A 25,509-nucleotide genomic window follows, 5' to 3' on the forward strand; every position below is an offset into this window, starting at 1 on the left:
TGAAGGCTTTTCCGCTGCAATCAGCAATGTCACTTATTGGAAGGCGGTCAATCAATGACTTTTTCCAACATATGCTAAAATGTTATTGTTTTTATATGCCTTGAAACTCTGTAAGTCTCAGCATTTTTAGTTTTTATATTCTCCATTCATAGAAAATAAAAACATCTATTACATTACTTCTATTACTACTTACAGCAGAGGTTTTTAAAACAGGAAGGTCCCCTAAAATGTCAGGGGAGGAATGGAGTCGCTACTGAAACAGTAGCAAATGTAGGCCTACGTAAAATTCAATTAGCAATTAGCACTAATTATAAAGGGCATTGTCACAAAGCAGCTTTACAGAAATCCAGGCCTGAAGCCCCAAAACACACCTAAACTGACAGTGGCAAGGAAAAAGTCCCCGGCTGGTAACGGAAATGGGTGTAATTCTGCCTCTCGCCCAATGCACACTGGGATAGGCTCCAGCACCCCCGCGACGCTGCCCAGGATAAGCGGGTATAGATAATGGATGGATGGATGGATGGTACTGTCATGCAGGGGACAGGCGTGGAGCTTCAGCTGAACCAACTGCACCTAGAAGATTAGGTCATATGGCTACTGCTCTGGGCAGTTGCCCAAAACAAGGAAAGCAGGGTCAAATCAAAAAGTTTTTGGACCCCTAGATAATCTATAGCCATATAATAATAAAAAGATAGTAATTCCCACTTGAATTTCATGAGCGAGTCAAAAGTTTGTAGAAAAATTATTGTAGTTAAATAGATGGTTTTATGATGTACAGCAATGCATAATTTAGACATTTTGAATATATTTGGAGACACTAAGAGACACCAGCATACAATGGTTAGTTTTGCTTCAGCAGTTCTGCATATCCTCTTCAGATTTTGCACACTTGTGGTCAAAGAGTTTATGACCCAGGACACACATTGTTTTACCTATTATGTAGGGGTGACATAGCTCAGGAGGTAAGATCGGTTGTCTGGCAGTCGGAGGGTTGCCAGTTCGATCCCCGACCTGGGCGTGTCGAAGTGTCCTTGAGCAAGTCACCTAACCCCTAACTGCTCTGGTGAATGAGAGGCATCAATTGTAAAGCGCTTTGGATAAAAGCGCTATATAAATGCAGTCCATTTACCATGTATACATGATCTCTCAGCATTTCATTTCAAACTGGAAAAGGAAAACTTCATTTTTGTATTTTCACCCAGATATTGCATTTATAGCTCTTCATTTCAACCTAAATTATATTATATATATGTTAGTATTGTAAATGGTACAAGAATCACTTGCTTTATTTAACCCATTTTCCAAGTCACTGTAATACTCACATCTGGAGTTATAAAGCCTTAAATAGAACACATCCTAAATGGGCGAGTATTGGCCAGATTGAGGATCTGTGCAAAGGGTTTAAAGAAATAAAAGGACACACAGCTGTTGTAGCAATGCAAAAGGTAAAAACCATGCTGCCCACTGATCTTTTTGAAACTGCAAAACACTTGTTACTGTTGCTGATCTTATTTCAATCGTTTCTCACTACTGTGCATGAGATCTATTAAACAATTTAATAAATTAACATTTAAACAAAAACATGTTTTCCTTCTGCTTTTTTGTTTTTCTGTGATTTTTAAGCATTGAGCCTTACTGATCAGTAATCTGTAGTATTTTGGTGGTGGGTGAGGTGAGTTCCCACTCAAAGAACTTTGAGTGTTGGGAAATGTGTTGTATAAAATGCAATGATTCATTCATTCATTTTCTCAGAATTATTTATTTCTACTTATGACATCATGCCGGTTCCCAGGGGAATGTACCAAGTGTGGTAGAGTGCAGGGGTGATTTGTAATTATTTGGGAATAGACTTATTTAAGTGCCCATAATAAGGTGAAATTGATTTTAAATAACTTGTTGACTTTGCAAATGAATAATGTTATATATTGTGTATTGCAGCCCAGGTAAAATTTTTTGTTGTTTGATAATTGACTAATTATATTTGGTTTGTTTCAGCAGGAGGAGTTGCAGCCTATATAAGCTGGGGATAGAGCTCCTGGAAGGGGGGATGTGTGTTTTGCCTGTCATTGTTCCTCTGACAACAGTCTCTGTTAGGGCCCAGTTTAAAAGGGCATAACCTACTGCTTCAGAGTTTTTTTTTTTGCTAGTTATATTGTGTTTTGTTTCCCTTTAACATTTTGAGATGGTCTTTTTCTTTTTTTTTTGCTTTTTCCTTTATATGACTATATGACTGTGTGAATTTTTTTGTATTGAAATGAGAAACTTTTAGACTTCTAGTGCCATCTTCACCAGGATTCCTTGGAAGAGATATTGAATCTCAGTGGGACCTTCGAGACTAAAAGTATAAATATTCATCTTTTGATCTCAAATCCAAATGTCTTAAGTATACAGCAAAAATAACAACCGTCCCCATACGTTTGGGGAGCATGGTAGTTGCAAGCAACAATTCCTGGGGTCCAAGCAGCATAAGCAACAGTTGGCAACCACAGAGACTATGATGGTGGACACCAAATTTACATGTATATGTTCTGAGATAATGGACCATGGACATTATGGACTGTGGGTTGTAATGATGGTTTTCCCAGTGGCTGAGTAGCAATTAGGATTAATCAATAAACTTCTCAGGCCATGTTGATCCCATTTACCTACAAGTTATAATGCACCCCTTGAAAATGAGACAATTCAACGATCAGTGAGCTCAATGAGCCTTGAGTCAAAGGCTCATAAAATATTAAAATTTTAGTGCTCATGCATACGGTTGAGGATTAATCAGCTAATAAAACAAAGTTGGTTGTTATAATGCCACCTATGGATAAAACAGCATATTTGATAGAGCACATTGTATTGTTGTAATGACAAATGCTGCCAAACGTTCAGAAATGTTCCGCCCAGGCCCCGCCAAAAAGATACTTTAGCTTTCTTAACTAGAGAATTAGAGAACGGTATGAAATATAAAAAAGCTATTAAATAGCCAGTATGAGGGTACTCGCTTAAGCAAAATATGGTGTAGATTGGACTAAATTTGATTTGTGGGAGGAGCTACAAAATTTGAATTGAATTAAATTGGGATTCAACCGTTTGACCAATGGAACATCAGGAAAGAATTTCTTCTGAGTCAACTGGTTTGGGAATTGTAAGCCAAAATGTAAAATGGCTTATTACAGCGTCATGTGGTCAATTGGGGATTTTGTTTTTTGGGGTAGAGTCTAATCGTGCACTGTACTGTTTATGTTTGGAATTTGGAAGATGTGCCATTTATGGTGTGAGAAATCCAGATACTTCAGACAGAAACAGAAATAATAACAATGATGATAACAACAACAAAAATAGCAATTATAAAAATAGGGTTCCAGCACTTTGTGCTTAGACACCTAAATAATCAACATAAACCAAACACTGGACAGCATCAAAGATTTTGGACCAGTTAGTATTTGAATCCTTAAATCTACTTTGTACATAGATTCCTAAAGTTGATTTGAAATGTCAGTAAATTTTTCTTTTTAACAAACTGTTTAAAAAGTGTAAAATATCAACTAATCTACTGCAGCTGTGGTATTTAGCAAAAATGTAATTATTATAAATCAAATGATCATGACAGGCAAAAATAAAAGCATTTCACATTTAACATTAATGCTGGCCAAAGGGCCAGTAATGCAAAAAATTCAGGTTTTCATTTAACAAACCATAGAAATTCACGGAAAATGTTCCAAAAAGGAAAAGGATTGAGACGGTATAAAATGGGAAAAGATTAAATTATTTTGACTCAGGTCCAACCCAAACACACAGTTGGATTCTTCAGTTGTCTCTTGAAAGACACCATGCTTCAGGCAAGGAACACCCAATGACTTCTGTAGGAAGACGCATCACTTTCCCCCTGCATTAGAGAAAAACACAAATCATTACCTTCCAACTGAATCAGACACATACACAATCAGTAGTATCGCAGCAGAACTACTTCAGCAGTATAACACTGTGGCTGCGAACTTCAACTATATCCCACAGGTATGGGGTTATTATTTTCCCCCACCCCGATAACAGGGGTGTAAGGGGGTGCCACACTGACCTCCTTTGAAATGCTGGAGGACTCCGATGTATTACAACTCATCACCTCTCATCGCGCAACCACCTGTCCACTTGACCCCATCCCATCTAAAGTTCTTCAATCTATCTCCAGCGAGCTCCTTCCCTATCTGTCTTCCATTGTTAATTCCTCTCTCTCCTCTGGTCATGTTCCCTCTGTTTTTAAGACGGCTCGTGTTACCCCACTACTCAAAAAACCCACCTTAGACCCCTCCGATGTAGCAAATTATCGACCCGTATCCCTTCTACCCTTTCTGTCCAAAACCCTCGAACGAGCAGTTCTTAAACAATTAACCTCTTTTCTCCATCAGAACAACCTGCTAGACCCTCACCAGTCTGGCTTCCGATCTGGGCACTCAACAGAGACTGCACTCCTAGCTGTGATGGAGGCACTTGCCACTGCAAGAGCCTCACGCCTTTCCTCTGTCCTGATCCTTCTTGACCTGTCTGCAGCTTTTGACACAGTCAACCATAAAATACTCCTCTCCACCTTGGCTGGGATGGGAATTGCCGGGACTGCCCTGTCTTGGTTCGCTTCCTATCTTGCAGATAGGACCTACCAGGTCACCTGGAAGGGGTCTGCCTCTGCTTCTCATCCACTTGTTACGGGAGTGCCGCAGGGATCTGTACTGGGTCCTCTGCTGTTCTCCTTATACACCAGATCTCTTGGTTCAGTCATTAATTCACATGGTTTTTCCTATCATTGTTATGCAGATGACACACAACTCTTCTTTTCTTTCCCCCCCTCGGCCACACAGGTCAATGATAAGATCTCTTCCTGCCTGGCTGACATCTCCACCTGGATGGCCAGCCACCATCTGAAGCTCAACCTCAACAAAACTGAGCTGCTCTTCTTCCCGTACAAGACCTCCTTGCTTCGTGAACTCTCAATCACGGTTGATGGCACCACAGTGACTGCCTCTCACTCTGCCAAGAGCTTGGGGGTGGTCCTGGATGACCAACTGGACCTCAAGGAGCACATCAAGGCAACATCAAGGTCCTGCAGATTCCTCCTATACAACATCAGGAGGATTCGACCATACCTGACGACGCACTCCACCCAGCTGCTCGTCCAGGCTACGGTGACCTCTCGCCTTGATTACTGCAACTCTCTCCTTGCAAACCTGCCAGCTTGTGCCATACAGCCACTACAGATGATTCAGAATGCCGCTGCCCGGCTCATCTACAACCTCCCCAAATTCTCCCACGTCACTCCTCTGCTGCGATCACTTCACTGGCTACCGGTCGCTGCCAGGATCCGATTCAAAGCCCTGACCCTTGCCTACACTGCCGCCAACAAGACAGCCCCCATCTACTTGCAGGACATGACTCAATTCTATGTGCCTGCTCGACCAGTCCGCTCTGCAGCAGCAGGGCGTCTTGTAACCCCTCCCACCCGCCCAAAGGGATCACAGAGCTTCTCCACCCTAGCTCCCCAGTGGTGGAACGAACTCCCCGTCCCTCTCCGAACCTCCCCCTCACTATCCATCTTCCGCCGTGGCCTGAAGACTCATCTCTTCAGACTATACCTAGAATAACCACCACCATGCTGTGTATATATATATATATATTTAAAAAAAAAAAAAAAAAAAAAAAAAAAAAAAAACCCTTTTTCCTGTTACTTGTTACATGTTGCCCCATCCCTGCACTTCTTGGTAAATTGTATTTGTCCTAATACTCTAGCTTAATCTTCTGCCTAGTTTGGCTTTACAGATGTTAGACCAGGATAGTGTTCATTGTTCTCGGCTAGAAATAGCTGTACAAAATAAGTAACTGTACCTTACTGAACCAGTGTTCAGCAGTTGTCTACGATCATGAAAATGCACTTCTTGTACGTCGCTTTGGATAAAAGCGTCTGCCAAATGAATGTAATGTAATGTAATGGGTGGGCTATGCATTGGTCTTTGTTAGTTCATTTGTCACATTGTAATATTATTTGTCAGCCACAAGGTGGCGACAAACCCATTTTATCATAGAACAATCCGTCACACATCAGATGAATCCTATAGATCTTTGAGATTACCTCAGGTGTCTCACTTCCATTAAATGAATGGTGGCTCAAACCAGCCAAGTGGTGTGAATGTGAATCTGAAGAAAAAAATGTTTTCAACGTACAGGGCCAAGTTACATAAAATAATTCAGGAAACATAGGGTAACATTGTTGCTTTGGAATATGGCTCGTTTAATTTCTGTGAGCTAAATTAGCCGATATTGTTCCTTGTAACTTGGCCTAATTTTGATATCAGTACTTTTAATGGCACGATTTGGCAAGTTTTAATGACTTATAGACAGTGATTTGTATGTGTGAGTAGCATTGGCATTTTTGTACTGTTGGACACGTAATTCACCATTTGGCTGTTCTCAGCCATTGGAAGCTTCAAAGTGCTCAGCCAGCATAGCCTGGAGAGAAGACAGAGAAGGAACTGGGGGGTTACTATCTGAGGTGTGAATGAGTGTGTCTTTGTGTCTGTGTCAGAAGGGGTGTCCATTTCCCTGCCCCCTCCAGTGTGCGACGGCCTCCAGGGAGAACTTTTCGAAAACTTCTTTCTTGTTCCCCGACCTCCCCCTCTCAGCTATTGGTCCAAATATCACATGGTTGGTTACGTCATGGTTGAGCGTTCAGAGGGCAGACTTCACATGCTAATGTACGGAGAGTCAACGCCAATCTCTCTCCTGTAGAGATGGGAATTCTGAGAGTTCCCGCATGTTTGATGAATGGTGCTACTCGTTTCAGCAAGTCATCAAAACGCCTAGCACACATTCGGAAATAAGAGAAAGTGGACCCCCTCGTTTAAACTCCGGATTTGCCGAATGTAAAGAGAAAATTGTCCATTCCCTGTCCTACTCTGATTTAGAGGGCAAATGTATACACCACCTCATTCGCTTTTTTTTTCTTTCTTCTTTTGCATAGCTAGATAAACTAAAGCCACTTCAAACACTTTTAAACTTTTTGTTTTGTGTTTTGATCTCGCGTAGCCCTACTCTTTATACATCCATGGCGTAGCCGCGAGACAGAGGTTTGGGCGAGATTCCAGTCTCAGTTAATAGCTGCCTCGTAATTCTTCATGCCCCAGCGGCATGGAGTGACTTTAACGGTGCAGTGTTCTCACTGAGTATACCAACAACAGTGTTCGTGGACATGTTCGCCGGTGGTTCTCAATCCTGAAGTTCTTTCTTCTTACAGAGTATATTGCCAGCTTTATGCGGCAGTCTTTTGGTCAGTCAGTTAGTTTTTGGGCAACTTGGAAAGAAGTAGTTTTGCAACAGTTGGAAGCGGGCATCTGAATCCTGCATCTAGGTCTGGCATTCTACATTCATCTCTGGTTCTTTCTGAATATTCTGCTGTCTTTTGGTTTGTTTCATTTTGGGTTACTTTGGGACAAAGGCTGTGGTTTGGCATCTTGTGTGACTGTCCATGTCCATGTTAATCGTTTTAAGGTTGTTGAACGTATTTAGATTAGACATGAATATTTGTTGTACAGTGGGCTCCAGAATTATTGGCACCCTTGATAAATATGCACAAAAAATGCTAAACTAAAAAATAATACAGTTACTGACATAAGCTTTATTTTCCAACATGTGTAAACTAGTGTGCTTGATTAATGATTCATTTGAATCAACCAAAAAAAAATTTTTTCATAGCTAACTGACAGTTCTCATTACCACGCCCAGATGGTTCGGGTGAACTTTTATAGTGGGAAATTTAGGCTTAGAAAAATACGTTTTAAAGTACATTGAAATGACTGAATAATAAAAAAAATTATGCACATTTGTTTTGTTGTTGCCTAAAGACAACTGGGAAGTGTCACGTTCAACCACCATGTTACTTCTTTAAACAGTGATCCTCGGGGTTATTAATGGCCTCCGTCACCATCTTCCTCACCATCCGTGGGGACAACATGCACTTGCTTCCTCTTCCTGGCAAATTTGCAACCATTCCATATGTTTGACACATTATTGCCCTTACAGTGCTAAGTGGTATGTTTCAACATTCATGGCTTTTTTTGTACCCATTACCAGACTTGTGACGGTAAATTACCATCAGTCTCTTCTGAATTGACAGTTATTTGATTTTTCCAAAGCTGATGGATGACAAAGGGATTTTGTATGCTTGTTACCTGATTTTTATTCTCTAGTGAAACTGGAAATGATGGAACGACACAATATAGTTCCTTTAGACTGAGATGAACTAAATTAAGTAAAATTGTATTGCCAATTTCATTTAGTTTGATTTTACTTACAATAAATGTTAGGGGTGCCAGTAATTATGGCACCTATGATTTTCAGAAAAAAATAGATTACTTAATAAAAAAAACATTGAAGCATGAGAATAAATGTATTGAAATAAAAGTATATAGTTTTCCCATATGATTGAACATAACATATAGATTATTATCCGTGTCATTTATTATATGCAGCCTTTTTTCTTCATTTTTATCAAGGGTGCAAATAATTCTGGAGCCCACTGTAGCTTAATAAATTTCCTCATTTTTATCTGGGGGTGAGTTGTACATTTTGATAAAGGTTGATTTGCACAAATCTGGCAATTTAATTGATAATAGATATCTTTGATAATAATTACCAAATTAAATCAAATAAATATATTTTACATGGCTAAGTGAGGTGTTTTAACGATTGATGGTGTTCGGTATTCAGAGTGCCAGACGTCAAATGAGGGTGTCAGCCGTTGAAACTGCTGGGTTTGGAAAATGTTTGTTTCTTATTGTTAACAATAATGCATATAAACATAGGCTATGAGAAATATGCAAACATACATTGTAGCTCAAAGGAACACAATCATTTCCAATCATTTTTCCTTTACCATGAATGATAAATGAAAGTGTCATATTGTTAAATGGAAGTGTTTTTAATGGGGTGTTGTAGATACAAACACTTCGTATTTCTGTCGTATGTGATTGGAGGATAGTACTAGCTAACATTAATACCAGGTATAAGCTCTGCAATTACTAATTCATACATAGAGCATACCTTACGCCTGAGTGACTGAGCCGTTTTAAAACAGATTCATCTCCTCTCTGTCCCCGCTGCAAACTGGAGACTGGTACGTTCGTACATATGGTGTGGTCTTGTTCTAAGCTTAGACAGTGGTGGCTGGAGATTGAAAATATTCTTGAAGGAGTTTTATCAAGGGAAATATCTTTATCTCCTGTGATTACAATGTTTGGGGACTGAATCATCCCTCCCAAAGGGTAAAGGGTTTTGTTAGCCTAGCTATTACAGCTGCCAAACAATGCATCACATCTAGGTGGATTCATGAGGATCCCCCTAATATTATTCAGTGGACTAACTAGGAAATTCATGTGATCCTTTGGAGAAAATAACCTATGCCATGAGAGGTAGCCCACTTTTTTATGTTTTATCTCTGCATTTTTAATTTGTGGGGTGAGAGTGATGTTGGGGAACCTGTCTCGGTATGGGAGGGAGAAGTGGTGTGTATGTACAGTATGTGTCAAATGTAAGATGTAATATCTATTATGGCGCTAGTTTTAAGTTATGTTAAACGGTGAATATGGAAAATGAATAAACAGAATATTTTTAAAAAATAAATTAAAAAAAGATTAATTTGTTTTTATAACTTGCCACCAATTCTACTTGTCCAGACACATCTCTCCACAGTGATATTACGCAAATTATTTTGGCATGTCGGTTGGTTATTCTCTGCGTACAGGCCACAGAGGCCACCTTGTTAGATTCTTGATAAAATGTTGAAAAATACACATGGGTGAGCGAAACCTGATCCAGGTGTATAGACAGACCCATGCCAGTTGAAATGAAGTTGTACATATTATACATTAGAATGAAAAACTTTACTTTTTAGAATGACCTTTTATATAAATCTTAACCACGCGAACCATAAATTACTCATTTCAGTACATTTTTTGTCTTGCCTTGTTGAAGCACATTACTGAGAGCAATCACTGCAAACACAAATATGAATTGAGAAAAATACTTTCTGTCAAGAACAGCACACATTGCTGACTTTGCCAAACTTTTCCTCTAGACAGTAACAGCCATTTGCAGAGCAGATTAACCATGGTTTCCATAACAGGGTTGAGAGTAGATACATACCTCTGAAACCACGACCACCACCACCTCTTCCTCCACGGAACCCTCCTCCTCGTCCACCTCCAAATCCACCTCGCCCACCTCCAAAACTGCTCCCTCTGCCACCACGGAAACCACCTCCATACAAAGAGCACAAGTTGAGTTGGGCTTTTTGCCTTCACAATCTGAACAGTGTGAAGACAAGCAATGTATGAGGCATGGAACACTGAAAAAAAAATCTTCGCAGTCCTGTTCTGACTCAAACCTGCTTGCTATTGGGCTGGACAATATGGCCAACATGTGTGATTAAACATGTTAGATATTGTGATGCCAATACGACATCCGATGACACAAACATTAAGTCTGATGTGTAATACAAGTGATGTTATTTTATAGAATCTATTGAACAACCATATTTATCACAGCAATCTTCTTTGGGTAAGAGCATCTGTGCAATCTCTCCTTAAAAAACTACTGCGAAGATCTATCATTGTAGCAAATAATCACGAATGGCAACACAGGAGTAAAGTGTTCTTGAGGGGATCTGGTACTGTTTATCCAACTTACTTAATAGGCTTACAAAGCCTTCTTTGCCAACAGTATGAACGGGCACAATATCCGTAGCCAAGTGGCGGGTATACTTTGGCGAAGGCCTGACGGGAAGGGCTCTGTCTGCTGTATTATATATTCTATATTGGCTATATGCATGGAATACTTCCGCACTTGGTTAAGCCACCCCAACTACTTCTGGTTAGCAGAGAACACTACTGTTCGCGACTGGGTTTATCACTACACATCTAGTTCAAGTTCAAACCATATTCACAGGGTAATCCAATCCATGTCCAGCGCCTTCACTAATAACAAGAACGGCTTCAAACTATACATTTCAGCCGATATCTACAATTACAAAGGTAAAATGTAATTGGTTAACAATCTAGTTAGTTAACGTAATAATCTCGAAGATTTTCATTAAAATAAATGTCTGTTAAGTCACTATCTATCGCCAAATTAGGTAAAACAATGGTGATTAAGCGTATTATATAAATTTATATTATTATTATAATTATAATTTATGCTTAAAGAACTGGGTGTCTGTGGCGACATTCCCGGGAAAAAATCACAAGCAGCGCATGGTTAGTGACGCGTTTTCCATCACCGATCAGTAGTTGGTCCGCCAGAGAGGGTAGGCGGAGATAACATAACAGGCTCGCTCTTCAACTCACTTGTGTGTGAGCGGTGTACTGTTTAAGTTAGCCTAATGTTAGACAATGAATGAGTGTGTACATAACGTTACTTTTATAACAACCATTTTTTATTCAGTAAATAATAAGTGTAATAGTTGGCGTGACAATGACAACTGACGTCACACAGGCGACAATGGTTGGATCCGGTTGGATCTATGGGAAGTGAGGTCCAAAAACACACCTGCAATTACCGCTTCTCGCCATTGGTACCGCCAAAGAGAACGAAATGGAAATCTTCGAGATTGTAACTTTAAATTTGCCAGCTTGCTGGCTAGTTCCCTTTTACCTGACAAGTTTTGCCAGCTAGTTAGCAAACATTAGCTGGTTACATACAGTAGTTATAGCTATATCATTAGCTATGAAGCAGTTTTTATTGCAACTTATCATATGTTTGCTACTTTTTATATGGTGTGTGCTTGTCTGCTGCTAGTTAACTTTAATGATAGCTCTAGTGTAGCTACCCTACTGAAAAAACCCTGTGCTGTCAAAATCATGATTTTAAAATGCTTATATTATGACCAAAGACTACAAAGTTACTTAACACATTGATGTTAAAAGTATTTCATACATGTACGTAATGAATTAGATATTTTTTCCTAAAAACTATACAATGCTCGACATTGCCGCCTGGTGGAGTATTTGGTATTGGTGGTTTTGAGTGACGTTGCAAATGTTTCTGATTTACATTAACTAATGTCCAGTGGCCAAAACACTCACGCAGTATGAATATTTATGTAGTGTGCGCTCCCAAATTCAAAGCCATGATCAAATTCTCAAATACATATTGCGCGGGTCTGCTGCTAATATTAACTATCCAGTTCAACAATGCCTTACTGTGTGATTACAGATTGCAGAGATAGGAATGCATCTTTTCACGCCTTGCCAAAAGATCCAAGTCTCCGAAAGGTCTGAAGCGATTATATAGAAAAACAAAACGGTGCACAGTTAGAAATATCAAAGGTGACAAGATTGTGCAGAACACATTTTACCCAATTCATTCTACAACTATGAACAGAAGAGGATGGGTTTTGCCAAGACAACGTTTCTAAAGCCAGATGCTGTGCCAACTATCAATCAAGATCAAGATAAGGTCTTTTTGTCTTTTTACTTTAGGTGTTTTACGCATGCTACCTAGTGCTCAATGTGCAATGTCCATTCTCAATGTGCATGAAACGCAACGTCGCTAACTAACCCAACCAGAGAATCCTAGATAGCTTTGATGCTATCGATAATCTAATTAAGCCTTTGCTTAATACGATCAGTTAACGTTAAAGTTACTTGACGTTGATATAGATTATATTACAAATCATAATGTTAGCCGTCCTAACCTCACTTTACTTTGCTGTCGATAATGTTTAGCCCGAACGGACGCTTATCGGTTGAACAGACCGGTTCCGGTAAGCATCCGTTCGGGCTAGATTACGTTCTGCTATTAATCGAATCAAGCCTACAAACTATAACTTTAGCGTTAACCTCATCTCCCCAATTTTCTTGCTGTCTGGCTATTTACTTACTGTCTGACCATCGATAATTTTGCTAATGTAGCAATGAGCTGCACACTTATCTTGTGTAAATATAGCTAACATTAGCTGGCGAGTGTAACGTTACTTTAGTCTCCAGACTGTTATAACTTTACTGCTGCAAAAAAACCAATCGATAATGTTATGTGCAAACGCAGGTTATCCTATAATGTTAGGGTCCTATATTGTAGGCTGTAAGCGATGGGCTCATACATATACGGCTCAATATTTCTAATGCTGTTATTGCTGTACTCCTTCATCCATTATTATGGTTGTATGATAACTAGCTTTAACAACTGACGTCACGTGGAGTGAGCACTGATCCAGTTCAGTGGGAGTGAGCGGCCCGGGCTGTCAATCAAAATGCATAAATAATTAGGACAGAACTGACACGCCCAGCCAGTCTCGAGTCTGCTATATTCAGGTTTTTTTTTTTTTTTTTTTTTTTTTTTTTTTTTTTTAACATCAAAGCAGTTTTTTTTTTTTTTTTCAAAGTCTTATCAGAAAAAATACATATATATTATAATTTAGTAACTAAAAGAACAATTTAAATGTAAGAAAAGGGAGGCTGCACAAGGACTTTAACCAGTTTAGACCATTAAAGACCAGTTTATATAATTTAAAACCACCTAAAACCACCCATCATCATAAGCTGGTTTTAACTGGCTTTGTCTGTAGAGTAGCTAACATTGCAGTTCTGCAGACTAAGCTAACTTACAGCATAGCTAGAATGATTGCAATCAGTGGATAGAATTAGTTAGTAAAGTTAACTGATACTTGCCTTACTATTCATTATTCCAAGTTAGCCAGTAAACAACGTTGTTATAATATGCATGTCAAAACCCATTCCTTGGTTTACTTGTGTCATAAACCAGTGTCTAACAAGGAGACTGAAGAGTTAGTTCACTGTTAAGGTGAACTGTCTCAGTTCTGTGTGGGACACAGCATGAAATCTGGGCAAAGGAAGCAATAAGCAGGCTAAAAATAGACAAAAACTAGTTGTGTATTACATTCTGGTTTCTGGGGGTTAAAAAAAAAATCTAAATAGTAATGTAGCCTAGCTAAATGCATGGCTTCTTAAGAAGTGAGAATGATCCACTTTTTCCTTAAATTCTCATCAGTTGGAAATGTGTGCAAGTTAAGGGTCGAATTAAATTTCACAAAGGCCTCACATACAGTGCGTTTACATGCACAGATGAAATCGATCTATATTAATAGCTTGATTTGGCCAAAGATGAGATTTAATTGGATGTCGTCCCAATATACGACTCAAAGAATCGATTTATTGACCAAGGTGTGTCTGACGAAGGCTTCTTATAAATCCTGCTTCCTCCAATTTTGTCGCAACTTTTTTGAATAGTTTGCCATTCCGCGTTTTTCTTCCATCCATGTATTTTAGGATATTTAACTCCATTAGTTGTGATAGCATGAAGTTGGTCTCCTTGTCCGTCCAGAAATGTGTTTTTTTCACTATGATACTAGGGAGGGAAAAACGGAGCTTTAGAATGTCGCCAGCAGTGTATGCGCGTGAGCTCGACAATGCATTTCTTACAGAAAAGGTTGTTTGTCGCCTTTTTGTTTTTTTAGTTCATTACAGTGGTGATAGAAGTGACAATTAAGTGGTACTGTGCTGTTAGCCTTTATTGATCGCCGTACAAGGTTAACGTAAAGAAGCTAGCACAATTGGACAGCACTAACCCATAAAAATGTACTTTGAATGGTACTTGCTCAATTGAACGGTAAATGTGAAAAACATTTGATTATAGTCAGCGGCACCGAAATTTTCTGTCACCCTAAATAAACGGCAAAAGTCCCAGTAGAAGACTGAATTAAATCTTTTAAAGTTACATATTTTCTGAAACGTTATCGATTCCGTTTGGCCACAGTGAGCGTATAGTCCCTATGTAAATTACGGAACATGCGCAGAACATGGGGGCGACATAGCTCAGGAGGTAAGAGCGGTTGTCTGGCAGTCGGAGGGTTGCCGGTACAATCCCCTGCCCTGGGCGTGTCAAAGTGTCCCTGAGCAAGACACCTAACCCCTAATTGCTCCCAATGAGTTGATTGGTACCTTGCATGGCAGCCTTTCACCATTGGCGTGTTAGTGTGTGTGTGAATGGGTGAATGAAAGGCATCAATTGTAAAGCACTTTGGATAAAAGAGCTATATAAATGCAGTCCATTTATCATTTACCAGAACGCCTAGGCCAATTTTTGGCCTATTGAAGGGTATTGTATATGTCGTAGTAAATCGGCCCCCATACCTAGGTATGTTAGTCCAACTCTGAAAAAATTGACTTCATATGATTTCAGTCAGAGTACAATGTTTACATGATTTTTAAAAGTCCAGTTTCAGCCGGACTAAAACAATAAATCAACTTTTTCAAACATCATGTAAACCCACTGATATTGGCACACAGCAATGCTCAGTGCAAAAACCATTGCGTCTTTAAAATTTAAAACCTTTTTTAACCAAAGACGTTTAAGTAAATACACTATCGAACTACAGCTAATTTACAAACACAAAAGTAACTTCACTGTAATTCATTACTGTCAAATGGCAAGATAGTTTATGTTAGATAGCTAGCTATCAGTGTAAGCTGTCAACAGAGAACAGATTAAACAAGCTGGCTTATATTTTAGCGGAAATATGTAGGCAATGCCTAGTGCATATAAGCATTAAGCAGAAGTTTAAAATGTTGGATGAAGACGACAAATTTTGGTGTTCCCTTTGGCTGTATGACGCATGATGGTGTCCGCCACGTCACAAAATTCCAAAGGACTGCGATACAGAGAAAATGTATGCCAATTGTCAAAACTGTCATGTATCTATTTAGTATAAATTAAGATATGATAAATTGATATGGCTTGCATTAATAATCACATTTCTTAGATCACAGCCTTTGCGATGTGTTTACTGTGGAAATTCATATTGCAACAATATATTGTGCAGCTCTATTGCTTGCTGAAAAAAATTCAGGCAGCAGAGTTGTCACACATTCCATTAACTGACTGACTTACACCCATTTCATCAAACATTTTTTGCATTTTATACCCTCGCCCTGTCAATTATTTTCAGCTTAAACTTTAAACCCATGTTGAACCCAAGATAAGTCCATTTACCGCCACGGCCACCTCCTCGGCAACCACCTCTCCCTCCCCTTGGTGGGCCTTTCTCCCCCGGAGGGCGTGGTAGGAACCTTTGTAGGGGGAGAAGCTTCATGGGGTCGATGTAGAACTGCGGAATGAAAGTATGCTTCTGTCAGACATAAACAATGGTGCAACAGGAGCCTAGGTTACCTCCACACAGTGGATACAAGAGGACAAAGACCCATTATGGACCATTTCACAGAAAACAACATCTGAATGATTGAATCACTATAGCATCTTAAACAGGGTAGCAGCAGAACCCCAGGCCTGCAATGTTAGAGTGTAATCTTCTATTACTCAACATTTCCCAAATTGTTGCCGACTTCATTAAATTCATGAAGATGATTCACAGAAGCATTAAAAGGCACTCGGGTATCCCTAATTTTGGAATATTTGTACCTTCCCAAGATTTCAACTTTATCTCCTGCATTTCCTCACACTGACCAAAACCAGTCTTTGTTTAGGTTTCCTGCCAATGGGAATTCTCCACTGCAAAGTGCTTCATGACATTTGCAGTGAGTTCTGCAAACAGTGAATGAGGGAAACTCAACATCTATTACTGCCCTGGACCAGATTTGACCTAAAATATTTCAAGCATACCTTTTGAAGTTTCTTGAATGAAGACGCCTTCATACTTTCCGAGAGTTTTACAGAAAAATACTAGAGTGTCGGTTAAGGAGGCTGACACTTCATAGTGAACCCAAAGTAGGACCAAAAAAAAAAAAAACCGTAACACAAAGACCACATCAGCATTCAAACCACATCAGAGCAAGAGTCCCACAATAATCAGTGTAAGGCAGTGTCCTTGCCTTATTCACAGAATCATCTTAATGAGAACATGAAATCTGTTCAATTTAGAGAGGATACAAAACTTCGCAAATTTAGCTTAAGTCTAGCAAATAGTTTACATTATAGGCATTTAGCAAATGCTCTTATCCAGAGCAACTTACACAACTTTATATACAGCATTTACATTGCATCCATTTATACAGCTGGATATAAACTGAAGCAATGCAGGTTAAGTACCTTGCTCAAGGGTACAATGGCAGTGCCCCATCTGGGAATTGAACTGGTGACCTTTATACTACACTGTCGCCCCCATAGAAATATTAGAAAGTTTAGAATCTAACCCATGAAAACTTCAACAGAATCCAAAAATGGGATAAAACCAGGCAAATTACATTCAATACGACTGCAGGTTCTGCATTTAAGACATTTGTTTTTCCTCCTATAAAATATTTCTAACATGTTCAATTTGAAAAAGAGTTATGAGCCTCAGGATCTAAGCATTGTGCAATTATACTAAAAAAAAAACAACAGGATGCAGAGATATATAGCTGAAATGATTAAATCTATACTTTATTCTCGCGGCTGCCATCTTGAAATCAAAAGTGAAGTTGAGGTGGGAAAATCCCTGAAGTGAACGTCAACAACAATGGCTCAGACTACCAACCTCTTTGTGAAATTCACTGCAAGTCCGAATGAAACTTCGGCAGGCAAGAGTGCCAAGAACTGTGTTGCAGAACGGACAGCTATTGAATTGAATGGTTCATCCACAACATGAATGGTAGACCATTATATAGGACGTAAAAGCAGAGCAAGTGGGGCGATGCCAGAGATTGTTAATGAAAATAGAGTTGACAGTAAACCCGACTGTGAACACCATAAATTGCCATAGTTATTATCACTGAAAACTGACCAAGGAAATTTAAGTAGTCCAAAATAGACAATGTTGTTATATGCTATAGTCATTCACAGCTGTAATTTGGCCATCTTTGAAAGCAGAACGTTTTCCTTCGCAATTTTGTTACGCAGTTCAACAAAGTGTTCTTGTTCCAAATGTTATCTTGATCAGACTTGTGCTTCATGAGAAGTATTATTTTAAAGTTTCCTCAGATAGAAAAATGGCCAAAAACACCAAATATCCCTTTTTGTTTTTTTAAGCAACCATGTTTTTCAAGCTATCAACACCATTCAAGTGGTCTTGTTCAGAACGACCAGCCCTTCGATTCGCGATGTGTTTCCAGGCCAGTGACCATGTCAAGAATTAATTAGTGATCTTAAATTACACACCTAGATACGAATCAATTTGAGTCAGCCATTTGATGCATCAGCTATTGCTTCGCAATTTAGTTAGGGGCTAGTACAAAGATGGTTCACACCAAATCTGACATCGGCTGGATGGTTCACAAGATGACGTTTATCAAAAAATTTGTTGTGGAAAATCATGTCTGGTGCATTTCATTGGCCAATAATAATTTTTAATTTGTAACACGGGCTGCTAAAAGTCTTGGTTGTATGTCTCGAAGTCAAATGATTCAAAAGTTATGACTGTTCAGAGTTGGACATTTTTGAACGTGCTCTATAGCGCCACCACCACCAGGTCAATATCTACCATTTCCTATTAGATTGCAATTTCTTACATCCATAACATGCCTATCAGATTACAGGAGCACCATACCATCTGGGAGATACAAGGGGTGTTTCTCAATACCAAGAATGCAAAGAACGGGCTTGTGTTCTTGGGGAGAACGTTCTTGCTAGTCGTTCTTGGAAGAATGAACTCGCAAGCTCACAAGAACAGAACGCGGTTATATGTATTTGAGATACCATGCGTGCTTGTGACGTGTGGTTACGCTACTTGACAGTCATTGTCCTCGGTGTATTCCAGTTTCTTTCAAAGGCTGCTTTACATTGGTTTGGGGTATAGTTTAATTTAAATGGTAAACCAGCGTTAATTGTAGGCTACTTAAAATATCAAAGTGAACAAAACGTCTCTTTTATCCTCTGTTGTCTAGCTAGTTAATACATGTTGGTTGCTTAATTCACAATTGCTTTCTATACCAACAAAAATCTACCTAGCACTTTCAGCAACAAGGGCAGTCTTGGATAAACCGAAGCAGCCAACCAAGCATCAACAAGTTAGCCGAGCCATTCCGATCATTTAAAATTGCTCTCTGTATCAGCTAACAACTTCAAGTCAGCGTTTGCTACAGCACACAACTCCGCTTGCCTCTGTTGATGCACCCCCTCTACAACAGAGGCTAGTACTGGCTACGAGCCGATACTTATTCGCAGAAGCTGTATTTAAAATGAGTTAAAATGAAGCTGTTTTAACACCTATTTCTCACCTCATTTTCGTTTGTGGAAGATTTTAGTCAGATTTATTACTGAAAACTAAATGAACTAAAAAAGTTTAATTCAGCTCGGCTAACACGTAATAGGCTACTATCCTCTGGCTATGAGTTGGTCTCTAAGGTAACAGATTAAATTAGAGCCGAATTAAATGTTTTTAGTTATATGTTGCATGGTTAAAATGAGCTGAAATTCAGTTATTATAACATATTTCTCGCATCATTTTCAGTCTTAGAAGGATTTTCGTGGACTGCAGAGCACTGAGTGCAATTTGTATCTTTCTGAAATGTCTGCAAAAATATAAACAAAGTTTTGTAACAATTTAGTTACCACAGTTGTGTTGCTGGGAGCACTGCATACTTCAATGGAAGAGGGAGACAAGTAGTGTGAAAGGTTCAGTCCTTTCTCATTCCCAGCCTGGTACATGCACACATATGGCCCTCATTTTGGTGAAGCACAAGGTCATTTGCCCCTCTGGAGCAGAACTACCATTTTGAGTTGTTGATTTTTCCCCCATTTTCTGCTGCACATTCTTGCCTTTCTGCCCATCCTGTTCTCACCCACAAGTGGTCAAGTAATGTGAAATGCAAGTAAAGCCCAATACCCATAAATTTAAAATATAGGCTACAGACTATAACTGATATGTTCCCTGCATGCGTAGTGATAACCGCTGCATGCACTTGATTACAATGCATGCACTGTAGCTGTAGCCTGAATAGAGGGTATGCACATGACGTCCCAGTAAGTGGAAGTCACCGCGGTTACACCCACTGAGTGGCAGAAAGACTACTGAGTGGCAGTGTTAGCATTCAGCTTGAATGCCGCGAAAACACAAAAAACACATCTAAAATGGGAAAGAGCTGTTGTGCGATTGACTGTACAAATAGATTCAACAAACAACAAATAAGCTATCTTTTTACAGACTGCCGAAAGCTAAAGAAAAGAGAAGCAAATGGATCGCTGCAGTTCGCAGAAACAACTGGAATCCAGGCGCCAAAACATGGATTTGCAGTTGTCATTTTATGTCAGGCATGTTGGAATTTTGGGTCAGATAAGTTGACAATATCTGACTTCCTGCTCACTGAACGTCACAAAATATGACAGGTGATTATTCTGAACATTTCTGAAAAAGGGAGGCAGCACAAAAAAGTAAGTGAATTTGATCTTGTAAGACTTCTTGCCTTTATTTCAATAATATTACGTTTTTAATGTTGTGAATCATAAAATAGGATGGTTATTCTATTTGACTGGTATATTTGATATTTAAAAATACAATTTGCAATTATAGCCTAAACTGCCCTTTAGTTATTTTTATTTTTGTATAATACTGGTAAAATTTCTACTTCCTGTGAAAATTACTGGGATTCTGAAGTAGCTAGTATTTTAGAATTCTACTGGGTTCTAAAGGGTCATTATTATTCAAGGCTTTGGTCTTTGCTACTTATAAACGCAACTAGCTAAGTGTTAAAAGGGATATACGTCTATTTTACATGGTTGTTACTTCACTCACCACAATGTTATGTTTACTTCATATCACCAAAGTTAGGCGTCAATTGGCCCTGAAATTGTAGGTGCTAACACAGCATAATTGGTGGGGGCCCAAAATGTTAACAATCTACTTGTTCTGGAAATGGGAAGCATTATAAAAATGTACGCAAAATAGCTGTAATTTGTATCAAATATTAACACATTGGCCCGAACAGTCATAGAATTATCAGAGGACTTCGGAGTTTGTAGAACAACAGTAGGTTTTTCAGCCAAGATTATTATTCATATGCTCAATAAAAATCACTAACATGGACGTTCCAGACGTGAATTACACTGGTAAAAATTAGAATATATGACCTGGACAGGACTTTTGTCTGACATCAGCACAGGTATTGAGTTTCCAACAGTAAGAGGAGGGTTGAGAAATCTCCAAAATTGTCCTGTTGGAATCATATAATGTATGAAGCTGCATGATTCCCAGTCTTTGCAGTGTGTGCACTAAAAAACATGATTTAGGACAGATCATTGTTAAATGTAAGAGTGTGTCAGACTTCAGTAGTCTAGAATTTGTCTAGTGTATGGAAGGCGGTAAACAGGGAAAAGATTTTTGAATGAAAATGAAATGCAATTGTCAATTTGTATTTGTATTGTATACTCCAAAACACAAAAACCCATAGGCGAAGGAATCTGACTTTAAACTCCACTCCCTGTTCTGTGCTCTCTGGTACCAACTTTAACTGTCCACAGTGTGAACAGCAAATTGTTCTAAATGTAAGAAACTACATTTAGCAACAAGGGGAAGGTGAATGAATGCTCAAATTAAAATATTACACATCACAAGCAAAGTTCACTGAGCATATACTCACATTAAAAATTGTTCACTTACATGACAACATTTTTTGTGATACAATCATCTTGCCATTTTAAATACATTTGCATTAACCACATTTAGCAGCATGGTCAACACAAAAGAGGCCAGAACAAAAGAGAATCTTTCTGTGCACCCAGCACACAGTGCTCTAATTGGTCTTTGTTTTCAACCAATCACATGACTATAGAGCACCAACACAGTCTTCAACAAAAACAAAAAATAATTCATGAAATATTCAAACTTTGCTTAATGTCAGCATTCAATCTTACTTTAGAAATGATAGGGAAAGGATACAAAATCTCGAAGCTGGCCAAAGATTTCGTCTACTTTGCCAATCTGCTGCTTGTTCTCCAGGTACACCGGTGCATTGAAATATGGCACTTTGTTCTCCTCTGTGATGCATTTGCACACAATGTCATCCTCACAGGGATGCCTAAATTCGCCAACAGCTGCAAAGAGAATAAGAGGATAAGACTCAGTCAGAAAGTAATCCTGGAGATCACCTTCATTAAAATGGATCCTATTTTCTTCGTACAAATATGACAAATTTAAGTTAATCCTTTTAGACAGCATGGGGCAGAGCCACCTTTATACTTGTGTGGGAACAATAGCGGAAAGTTAGAAGAGTATTGTCATGTGTAATTGGACACACTTCTTTATTGACAGCTGGAACAACCAAATCAGTTAATACACAAACATCGCCATTTTGAATTTGTTAATCAGAATGATTATTCCTCACTTACCAACAATGTATTCTGGAGGGCCATAATCTTGCTGTCTGTGAAAGCTGCCTCTGCCTCCACCTCGGAATCCGCCACCACCTCCACGACCACCATACCCGCCTCTTCCACCCCCCCTGTTAAATCCCCCGCCCCTGCTGCCACGACCACGAGCTCCTCGGAATGACATCACTAACTTTTATCCAGACGCTAGGAAGAAAGAGGGAGATTACAATTTAATTTGTTTTAAGACAAATGCAATTCACTAACTGTGATACAAAGCAAATTCATCCAAAATGCTTATTTTAAAATTTTCAGTGCCGTCTTAACTATCTTTCCAGCTAGACTCAGGTAAACCATTTTCTACCTAGCTAACACCTCATATATCTATAATCAATGGGTCACATTTTTTTTGTCACGCTAGGCAAGTCTGATTTATATGATATAGTTAGCAGCTGTTGCGGTCGCATAATGGCAGTATCACAACAAATTTCATCCCCCCTATTCACTTCCGGTGTTACGTTGTGCCATTACATTGCGCCGATTGGTCAGATCTCACTGGCCGAAGATTCAAATTCAAATAAGCTTTATTGGCATGGCGTACATATTGCAAAAACATGAGTACAACAAACAATAAACATATGAACAGAATACAAATTTGTGTGTGTGTGTGTGGTATTTCTGTATGTTAGCTTGTGTAATGGCGTGTGTAAATTAGGTGAAACAGTGAGTACAATAATAAATATCTTTAAAAATCTCTCTCTTTAGCAAGATTCATAGATCGCTAGCTAGCTAGCAAGAGAAATATAATCGATAGCCAGCGAGACAAATCACTAGCTAGCCAGCTGGAAGAGCTTCTCTCAGACTTTTATAAAAGCTTCTTTCTAGCTAGCCAGCTAGCTACCGATCGCTCACTGTCGTTAGCAACCAGCAGAGAACGCTTGGAAACCACGCATGCAAGGTAGTCAAGTTGGCGCTAACTTACGCATTAAGGGAACGTAAGCGGAAACGTAACCCCGGAAGTGAATAGGGGGATGAAATTTGTCGTGATAGCAGCATAATAGTCCTCACGTATGCAGTTGGATAAGCTAGTGATGGTTCATTGTCAATCAGTGGGTTTACATGCAGAGTTGAAATTGATCTATATTAATGACTCGATTTGGCCAAAGACGAAATTTAATTGGATTACTGTCGTTGTCCAAATATACATGACTCGGAAAGAATCGATTTATTGACCGGAGGTGTGTCGGACGAAGGCTTCTTATAAATCCTGCTTCCTCCAATTTTGTCGCAACTTTTTTGAATAGTTTCTTCCATTCATGTATTTTAGGATATTTAACTCCTTTAAGTTGCAATAACATGAAGTTGGTCTCCTCGTCCGTCCAGAAATGTTTTTTTCGCCATGATACTAGGGCAAAACGGAGCTTTAGAATGTCGCCAGCAGTGCATGCGCATGAGCTCAATGCATTTCTCATGGAAAAGGTCGTTTGTCGCCTTTTTTTTTTTTTTTTTTTTTTTTAGTTCATTAGTTCATTACAGTGGTGATAGAAGTGACAATAATTAAGTGGTACGCTGCTGTTGGCCTTTATTGATCCCCGTACAAGGTTAATGTGAAGTACAATCGGACAGCACGAACCCATAAAAATGTACTTTGAATGGCATGCTACTTGCTCAATCGAACGGTGAAAAACATTCGATTAGTCAGCGGCACCGAAATTTTCAGTCATAGGCTACCCTCAATAAACGGCAAAAGTCCCAGTAGAAGACTGAATTAAATCTTTTAAAGTTACATATCTTCTGAAACGTTAACGATTCCGCTTGGCCACCGTGAGCGTAAAGTTGCTATATAAATTACAGAACATGCGCAGCACGCCTAGGCCAATTGTAGTCCGATTGAAGCGTATACATGCCGTAGTAAATCGACCGGAACAGCATTATCTAGGTATGTTAGCCCGACTTTGAAAAACTCGACTTCGTACGATTTCAGTCATTACATTTTACATTACATTTATTTGGCAGACGCTTCTATCCAAAGCGACGTACAAAAAGTGCATTTCATGGTCATAAACAACTGCTTAACACAGGTTCAGTAAGGTACAATACTTATTTTGTACAGCTATTTCTAGCCAAGAACACAGTTTAGTTCACACAGTGAACACTATTCAGACCTAAGTCAGACTACGATGTTTTTTAAAAGTCCAGCCGGATAAATACAATATCGACTTTTTCAAACATCGTGTAAACCCAGGGAAAAAATCTTAACCGGATAGGATCGGTAACTTGGTTTACATACTGTTCAATACAAGAAGCCACGCAATCAAGATAGGTGAAGATGAAATGAGAAATGCTAGTACATGTAACGGTAAAGATAGGCTACATGAGCAATTGATTCTGGCTAAACTCGCATAAACGACGGTGATATGTAGTTCATAGAAAAACACCAAATAAAGAAATGCAGGAGCAAATTCAATCGAATGGTTACCACAGCCGCGATTTAAACGTTTTGCACTTCCCATTTATTGAATGAAACGATGGAACTCGGTCAATATGCCAGTATCATGCGTTGCACGTGTAAGGAGTTAGCCCACGAGTCAGCTTGGAAGCTAGCCAGCTAAATAAATTATCACCGTTTGTTTATAACCTAACTCAAAACACGAGTTTTTCAGCCATTATTACACATACGACTCGCCACTGGAATTACTGTTTATTCTAACCCGCAAACCAGCTTGTTAAAAGGGTTCCCAATGAGATCGGCCAGCTAGCTAGCCTTAACTAGTGTACAAACACTAAATTCCGAAAATAAATAGACGCTCACTATAAATTCTCAAACTCAATAACACGCAATGTACAAAACAGCACAACTACTCTAAGCAACTATCACTTTTATGTGTCGAACATTACCTATTTGCAGAAAAGTTAACGTACTTACATACTTCGTGAATTCGCTATAAAACAACACAGGACTGAAAGAACAATAGTGTATTTTTCTTTGCCCGTGTAACTCGTTTACTTTGTTGGAGTGAAAACAAAAATAAATACAATCAGATTCTACCTTTCCTCAGATAAAAGCGTTCACTTCAACGTCTTCACAGGGTACAGAACAATCCACACCGTACGCTCTATCATCCACACACGTGGAGCTCTTGGCTGTAAATTTTATTTACCGTAAAACCGAATATCTATGGTAAAACTGTCGGAAATATTCAAGTCAGAGGACCTCGCGAGACTGAGGGACCA

At 39.1% G+C, this 25,509-nt stretch overlaps 1 protein-coding gene across 3 annotated transcripts; it reads right to left on the reverse strand.

The window, feature by feature from the left end:
* Positions 1-1,739: 1,739 nt before the first annotated feature.
* Positions 1,740-25,463, reverse strand: gar1 (GAR1 homolog, ribonucleoprotein). 3 transcript variants are annotated; one of them, XM_035427004.1, is made up of 8 exons: positions 25,325-25,463; positions 22,297-22,482; positions 21,848-22,002; positions 16,660-16,719; positions 16,033-16,147; positions 12,225-12,298; positions 10,171-10,284; positions 1,740-3,874 (listed from the first exon to the last, which is right to left on the reverse strand). In XM_035427004.1, the coding sequence occupies exons 2-8, from the start codon at positions 22,460-22,462 to the stop codon at positions 3,824-3,826; spliced, it is 735 nt and encodes a 244-aa protein (XP_035282895.1). In that variant the 5' UTR covers positions 22,463-22,482; positions 25,325-25,463; the 3' UTR covers positions 1,740-3,823. The 3 variants fall into 3 exon arrangements, with proteins under 3 accessions (XP_035282895.1, XP_035282896.1, XP_035282897.1); XM_035427005.1 differs by lacking the exon at positions 25,325-25,463 and adding an exon at positions 25,202-25,318; XM_035427006.1 differs by lacking the exon at positions 12,225-12,298.
* Positions 25,464-25,509: the final 46 nt, after the last annotated feature.

Source organism: Anguilla anguilla, chromosome 7 (assembly GCF_013347855.1).
Source record: "Anguilla anguilla isolate fAngAng1 chromosome 7, fAngAng1.pri, whole genome shotgun sequence".
Taxonomy (NCBI): domain Eukaryota; kingdom Metazoa; phylum Chordata; class Actinopteri; order Anguilliformes; family Anguillidae; genus Anguilla; species Anguilla anguilla.